Source organism: Rhea americana, unplaced genomic scaffold (assembly GCF_003343005.1).
Source record: "Rhea americana isolate MKP2758 unplaced genomic scaffold, rheAme1 scaffold_2, whole genome shotgun sequence".
NCBI classification, from domain to species: Eukaryota; Metazoa; Chordata; class Aves; order Rheiformes; family Rheidae; genus Rhea; species Rhea americana.
In genome coordinates this window covers 367670-375577 of record NW_028186149.1, presented here as the reverse complement: position 1 = coordinate 375577, position 7908 = coordinate 367670, and the positions used below count along the sequence as shown (strand labels likewise).

General features: G+C 43.7%; 1 protein-coding gene across 3 annotated transcripts; it reads left to right on the top strand.

Annotated features, from left to right (window-relative positions):
• Positions 1-629: 629 nt before the first annotated feature.
• Positions 630-7764, top strand: HYKK (hydroxylysine kinase). 3 transcript variants are annotated; one of them, XM_085303692.1, is made up of 6 exons: positions 630-847; positions 1522-1644; positions 1843-2189; positions 3666-3808; positions 6331-6514; positions 7208-7764. In XM_085303692.1, exons 3-6 carry the CDS (start codon positions 1850-1852, stop codon positions 7669-7671), a joined length of 1131 nt encoding a protein of 376 aa, XP_085159818.1. In that variant the 5' UTR covers positions 630-847; positions 1522-1644; positions 1843-1849; the 3' UTR covers positions 7672-7764. The 3 variants fall into 3 exon arrangements, with proteins under 3 accessions (XP_085159818.1, XP_085159816.1, XP_085159817.1); XM_085303690.1 differs by lacking the exon at positions 630-847 and adding an exon at positions 1356-1409 and having other exon boundaries at positions 1522-1554; XM_085303691.1 differs by lacking the exon at positions 630-847 and having other exon boundaries at positions 1406-1644.
• The last annotated feature ends 144 nt before the right edge of the window (positions 7765-7908 follow it).

The following is a 7908-nucleotide window of genomic DNA, read 5'->3' as shown; positions in this document are numbered from 1 at the left end:
GTCTTCAGTGTTGGTGCTAATGTCTGGATACTAAATGCAAGACTAACTTGTCTAGACAAATTACAGGTCTGCAAAATGCATCATGATTTTGCTTAATTGCGGACGGAATTAATGTGTTCTCACTTTCCTGTGTCCTGAGGTGGATCTTGGGCGCAAAAGCAGCAAGAAAACGCCTTCCTACTGCATCACATTTGGTGCAGTGACCTAAATCTTGGACCAACCTCAGACTGGGAGAGGAGAGCCTGAAATTTTTGTGSAGTGCTTTTATGCCTGAAAAACTTAACTGTGTGATTTACAGGGGGAGAGAGGGAGAAGGGGCAAGTAGGTAACAATATTTCTTAGTAGCTRTTCAATCAGTATGTAACAACTTCTGCTCTGAAATGGGGCAAAGAGAAAAAAACACACACATCTAGGGAACTTGTCTTTTTTCTTAGAGAAACTGATTCCCTTTTCTAACTTCCCTATTGGATTAAAACAATATTTGCAAATTAATGTCCTTAACGCAATTAACGCTAACACAGTGGGACTGACTGAGGATTCTTAATAGCTGGTCTAACTTAAAAAATAAATCTTGGTTTTACTTCTATTTCAAGCCTTTTCTACTTCCTTTTTTCTCAGATGGTAGTTCTGTGATATCTTAAATATTGTGGCGTTTTACTCATTTTTCCATTAGGAATTCAAAAAGGAGATTTGTACTGATCCAGAGGAGCACGGAGTTTGGAGGAGGGAACCTTGTAGGAATGTTTTAATGAAGTCTAAAATTCTCATGGACTGGACAAACACTCTGGATTTGAACTCTGGTACCCTCCAAAAGACATGCCGAGCAGGTGCCTCACGTTTACTGTCGGTAAATGGTGTTCAATCAAAATATTCTCTAGAGTTTTCCATGTCACAGTTTGATAAAAGGATTTTTTTTTTAATCAGATTTAAGTTGTATTTCCTTTTCTACAGATATCAGTGGGAGCACTTTTCTGAAAACATTCTTTCCCTTTCTTAGAGGGGAGATTCGTGTCTCCTCGCTTAAAATGCTGTCTGAAAACCAAGAATAAAATAAAAATAAAAGAATAAGCTAAAAATTCCGTAGTGTTTTAGCCCGTTACTTAACGCAAACGTTGCGCGGCGCGAGCGAGGGCTGCTGGGGGCGGCGCTGCAGTCGCGGCTCCCCCGCGCGGGCCCCGGAGCGGTGGTCGCGGCGGCGGCGCGGGCGCCTTGCGGGCCGCAGTGGCGGCAGGAAGGCTTTCGCGGCCCGGCGCCGCGGCGCAGCCCTGCAGCGGCAGCGGCAGCGGGAGGCTGGGGCGGCCGGAAGCGGCGGCTCCCGCGCAGGACGGAGGTCGGAGCCGCCTGCCGAGGGTCCAAGGTCCGGCGGCGCGCGGAGCCGAGGAGACGCCGCGCTGGGAGCCGGCTGTTAGGTCTGCCGAGCGCTTCGCAAATAAAGGAATTAGGGAGGTCGTGACCCGGCGGAAAGATTACGGCTATTTTAGTGTTAAACGCCCACYGAAATAGTTCTCTCTTTCTTTGCAGGCTTCAGTCTGGAAGTTCTTGGATAGGAATTTGGTAAGTCTGTTCCTCAGGAAACTGTTCCTGGCCACCAGCGTGCCTGGTTGTGCTGCCATTCGAAGTTAACCAATTAAATAACGCTAGTTGGTAAGCTGTTCGCGTCTTGTTCACGAAGGATTGAGTGCAGCTCTCCGGATGTGTGAGACTAGGCTTGGCTTTATTGTTTTCCCCCGTTTATCGAACACAGCAAACTTTTCTCCTGTGTCTGAATGCATTTTGTTGCAGCAATTCGTGTTTCTGGTGTCAGAACACAGGTGAGACCTCCCGGCCTGTTTTTTCTCTTAGAGACACGATGTCGTCTGGAAACGCCCGCCAAACGTTCACCAAACCAGCRTTTGGTGAAAAGGAAGCAGCCGAGTTGGTTGACAGAGTATTTGGATTAAAGGTGTCTTGGGTCGGGCCTCTCCCCAGCTACGACGACCAGAACTTCCACGTGCGCGTCTCGGGGGGCGCGGGGGCGCCTGGAGGGGCGGAGGAGTACGTCCTCAAAATCACCAATTCCGAAGACAGCCAGGAGCCTGACCTCATCGAAACGCAGACCCAGGCCATGATGTTTCTCAGCGCCGAGGGCTTTCCCTCAGCTACGCCTTATCTCACAAAAGACGGTACCATCATGTCTCTGGTGTCAGGAGGTGAGCGCGGCAGGAACCCTTCCGCCCCGCTAATACCTCTAGCTCGGTAGCACCCTACTGCATGAGCTATTTGCTACGGTACGACAAGATGTTTGGTTCAGTTACAGCAAACAGCTGTGCTCTGCTGTGCGGCACGGATGTAAACGGAGATTAACTCTGTGGAAACCCGTCATATCTGAGCGAGCGAGAGCAAGCAGAGCAGAGCAGGAGGGCCTTAACAGCCGCGCGGGCGCTCAGCTTCCTCGCGCTATGTTCCCTGCTCCCGCCGGTGGCAGGCTGGGACTTGAGTCTCCAGTCTAAGTATAGATCCTGACCCACATCCCACGTCGCTCTCAGCTTTCGAAATAGAGCTTCCCTGGTGAAACAGCCCCTTTGGAGGGCAGAGCTATCCTGCTGAGGACACCAGAGCTGTGCTTCCTCGCTGGGGAAAAAACACAGGGAATATTAGAAAACCCCAGAGACACTGGGGAGCCCTGATCAGCGCAGAGCGCCAGCGCCGGTGAGATTTGAGCACTGCTGTAAGCATATCTAGGTGTGGGCTTGAAACATGGCACAAGACTGCTCACATTCTTAGCAGTTTCTAGCAGAGACTGGGCAGCAGCTGATAGGGAAGGTGGATATTGCAAAAAGGTCAAAGTATACCTTGGCTATTTTTCCAGTTAAYTTATCTTGACTAGTTTTCATGGTTTGCTCGTTACCAGCTATTCTGGCATGGGAATTTATTGACCAGACTGGTTTTAGTTATAGCAGAATCGCACAGAAAGGATCTCAAAAACTGCATTCAAAATGTGATCATCTGAAGTAGAAACCCTGCATTTATTTTTATTTATTAAGGTGTATATATATCACATGACCTATATGTTTAGCCATAGTAGTGTAAACTTAAAATGCCATAAGTCAAATAATTTGAAAAGAGTAAGCATTAATTATGACAATACTTAGCAAATAACTTCAGTATAATGAATCTGAGAAAATGATTCAATCGGACCTGACCACATACAGGGAAAAAAGTTCATTGTCGAAATCATGTTACAAATTCTTTGTAGAATGTTGTAAAATACAGTTCTAGCCTATCCATGATGCCAGAATAAATTGCTTTAATAGTGCTTAAAAGAAAAACTGTGTTGACATTGTGCTTTCCTTTTAACTATAACTTCCATACAAAAGCTGATCCCTGAGGCCTCCCACTCTGCTACAAAACCATGTAGGTGGATATCTGCGGGCACTGGATGATACCTCTTGTATGCAAAGGCCATCCCAGGCATAAGGGCTTGGAGTCGGACAGAAATTACACGAATGTTAAGATTTGCATACCCTTGCACAACACTGATAAATCAAATCTTTATGAAATCTGTTTTGTCAGCTACATGTGACTTATTTTTTTCTGCACTAGGAGAAACCTTTTTTGCATCTTGCATTGACTAATATTCAGTAACACATACTAAAGTGACCGACTGCCTCTCTCTTGTTTTTTAGGTGCTGGGTCTGGGAACAAAAAGTACATGGTTAGACTGCTGACTTACCTGCCAGGTACACCTGTGGCAAAAATTGCTGTAAATAGGCAGATTTTGTATGAGATTGGTAAGCTAGCTGCCAGTTTGGATAAAGCTCTCTCAGAGGTGAGTTTCTGTTGCTCTAGCCTCCCAAAGTCCATTCTCAATTAACTTCCCATGTATTATTTCTTCCTGGGCTTGCAGTCTGTTTTCCTGTTCTGACAAATTCAAGTTGGTGAATCTAGATGTCCCAGTTCAACTAATTTTCCAGGCRACAAGCTCCATGCTGTAACTGTGAAAGCTGACTGTTATTAAAGCATTTTCTCAAGTAGCATGACCAATTGGTGCTTACGACATGGTCTTTCAAATCCTTCTGCAGGGTGATGTATCAAGAAAAGGGAGATAAGGATTTTTTTTAAGTAAGTAAATCTCATCTGTTTGGTGTTTCAAGCCTGGTGCATAAGGAGAGTAAACTCCAGGCCACCCAAATCAGAAGTATGTAAAGTTTCTTTATGTAGAAACATGTAAAGCATTGTTGTATAGTGCACAAGTCAGACCGGCAMAACTGGCTGATGTATTATTTTGAATTCATTTTGACATAGTCCCTTTCTCCTGCTCACCAGAACTGTGACCATTTAACAGCAGTAGCATTTGGTTCCCTTTCTGTAATGATGAACAGAGACTTCTGACACTTCTCTCAGTTGCACTGTTTCCAGTCAAGTAATTTTAATGCAAAGTAAGTTCTTCCTTTACTCTGTAATTATACAGGGTCATAAAGCTGATAAATCAGCCAGTAATTAAGTTTGATGCATAAAAGACCTCTTGCATTATTTATTGCCTTTCATTAACCTTCCCTTCTCATGTTCTGGCTACTAGCTTCAGACAATTATGAAATGTGAATTGCCAGCTTTACTAACCATATTCTTAAATTACAACAGCATTTTTCAATTGGGAAAGATAATTTACTGTTACTTTTTAACCACTGTGGTCATGCTTTTATAATGTGAYTGAAACAATTTACACAGACCAGCTAGCCTCAAAGTACTCCTGTGACTTGTCCTATCAAGGAGGAAGTATTAGATAAGAGAGCAAATTTTTATGAAAAAGGCTCTGTATGCCCTTAACTTAGGAAACCTAAACAACCAAGGTCTGTCATTTTAAAGAAATAAACATATTGTTTATTAAATTTTTTAATTTTTAAAAAGATTTTAAAATTTTTTAAAATTTAAATTTTTTAAAAATTTTTTTAATAAAAAATTTTTTAATATTATGGACACCAAAAGTAATACCTAGGGGAGCTACAAATGACTGAGCCTCTCTTTTTTTTCCCCAATTAATTTACTTAATCCACTTGATAGCAAAGCAATGCACCAYGCTTTTTGTGCACGAAACAGCAATTGCCACTGCTTTACCAGTTGGTTTCTCCTTTTGCTTGAGTATGTCTCATCTTTTAAATGGAAATTAGTTAACGTTTATGACTTTATGGTGACAAAGGCTTGTGAGAATGTTGAGATCTGAGTTTTCATCACCTTTCGCACATGTGGTATCCCGTTAATATCTTGCTGGAATGACCGATTTTGCCAGGGGTTGAAAGGGAAAACTGCAGTGGTTGCTCACCAGAGGACATTCTTCCCAAGCGTYGGGCTTTTTGCAGCATTTGAGATCTTGTCACATGATTTTTGTTTTAGGCTTGATTCTGTTCTTTACTTTTTCATAAACAGTTCTAGTTCTGGCCATCTTCAAGCTCTCTTTAGGTAGACCCTTAATTTTAAGCAYGGGATTTCCTTTCAGGAGGAAGCCAGGTTCTTGAGTGGGAAATGTTTGTATTTGCCCTACACACTGGTGGGACCTGGCCCAAAAGGCACCTTCATGCGCGTTAGAGGGTTCCAGGGTAAGAGTGGTGTGCAGTGCGAGAGAGCTTTTTCTCCCAGGATGTAGCCTTTCAAGGAGAGTTTTAGGACCTTGTTATTTAGGCTACCGGAATGCACAAAGGTAAAGCAAATAGAGCCGATTTGACTTTATTTACTTTCCAAACACGTAAAATGAAATGCATACAGCTTACTGCATGTGGGTCTGGGGCCTGCGTGTACTGCATGGACATCTGAGATCCTGTAGTAATTTTTTTGTAAAACTGTCCTGTATGTCGACAAAGTACTTCTTTCCTCAGCATTTTTGACATGCCAACTGATCCTATGGCTCAACCCCAGAAGCTGCCACTTTTAAATGCCAAGAGCAGGTCCTGGGTGTCTCCTGCTTCGGCAGCTTTCTGTAGTGCCAGCTGCACAATCCCGGCACTGCCAAGGATGCGACTCTGGTGTTGACGAGGCCTCAAAGCCACTACATACATGTCACATGGCAGAAATGTGGGTTAATACTGATTTGAAATAGTTTAAGTGATGAGTGATTAAAGATAATCTTTGTAACTGAAAAATGGGGAGGGGGGGTCAGTTTGGATGTGGGTATTAAGGCACTCACCTTAATCATCTTTCAGATTTTTTTTTACATGTTGATCGAAAATAAGTCAAAGTCATGCAGCTTTTCATCAGAAACCTGTTACAGTTAATGAGGGCTTTGAATCAAGCCCTTTAATCACAGGACTGGGGTACTTTATTTATGACTGATTTTCTCCTTTATTTTATTTTCCATAGAAATTCCATCATCCATCAGTAAAAAGTCTGCATCGAGGGCAATTCATTTGGAACCTGGCAAATGTCCCTCTTCTAGACCAGTATATTTATGCCTTGGGCCAGAACAAATATCGTGAAGTTGTAGAGCAAGTTATTCAGCAGTTTAAAAGGAAAGTAATACCTAAGCTAACCAGTTTTCGAGCCTGTGAGTATTTTGTTATTAAAAWTACGTTGCATTGAGCCACTGGAATTTTTTACATGAGTTTGTGTCTGTAAGAGAGGCAATATAAGCAAAACATTTTCTCCTTTATCTATAGCACAGGCTGTGTTGAATGAACACAGTGCAGAACGTGCCAGGAAAAATGCAGCGTCCAGTACCGGTAGAGCCATGTTCAGTTCATGATCATTCTGCTGAGATTGCTTACATAATAATTTTCATGCTGTTATATCAGCTTACTGAGAATATATGGAGCACACTCCTCCTTTTCGCCAAATAACTACTAAATCGTATCTTTTTTTTTTTAAATACAACTTGCATTAAGTGATGACAATGATTTGACAATGGAAAGCTTTGCTGTTCTGGATTTGGAAAACACRTAGAGTATCGTAGGTTCCCCCAGAACAAAATAAGATCTCTTAACATTCGTTTTATCAGTTGCTATCTGGTCACCTCTCGGTGTTAATGGAATTGAGGTTCCTAGGAAGCAATAAGGCTGTGAAAGATATGAGTAGTTACAGCAAGATAAGGAGAGAGGGAGGGAGATTGGCATGGTTTTGTAGTTCACTGTTAAATTTGAGCCTCTATGCATGTCTTCAGTGCTATTTCACTGAGAAATGTAAGAAGGTAAAGATTCTGCTGTTTAATTATTAATACCATTTTGGTTTCTTCTGTGTTTAGGTATCAATCATGGGGATCTTAATGACCACAATATTTTAGTAGACTCCACCTCTGCTTCCCTCGAGGCTCTTCAGTACAGAGTATCCGGCATTCTGGATTTTAGTGACATGAGTTATGGGTATTAYGTATTTGAAGTCGCAATAACTATCATGTACATGATGATAGAGAGCACGGATCCTCTGAGTGTYGGAGGGCATGTTCTGGCAGGGTTTGAAAGCATCCTGCCCCTGACAGAGGAGGAGAGGGCTGCTCTCTTTCTCTTGGTGAGTGGGAGGTTTTCGCAGTCGCTCGTCATAGCAGCCCACACGGCTCTCCTGTACCCAGAGAATAAAGAATACCTCATGATCACAGCAAAAACTGGATGGAAACACTTGATGGCAATGTTCGAGGTGGGCCAGGAAGCTGTGGAGAACATGTGGTTTGAGACTGCAAAAGCATATATGGACCATGRCCCTGCAGAGTAGAGGAGCGGCTGCACGGTAACGCCTGACTGTATCTATGTATTAAACACTGCGCTGCCTGTACTGGAGCTTGTGCCCACCGCGGTGTTTCCATATGTAACTGCGGGACGGTGACGACACCGCAGCACGTCCGACGCCGCACCATGGCCGCGTCCTTCTTCCCCGCCCTCCCAGAGGCTGAGGGCGCGCGGGCCCCGCCCCTGCGCCGCGCGCGGGCGGCGCAGCCGTTGCCGCGGCCCC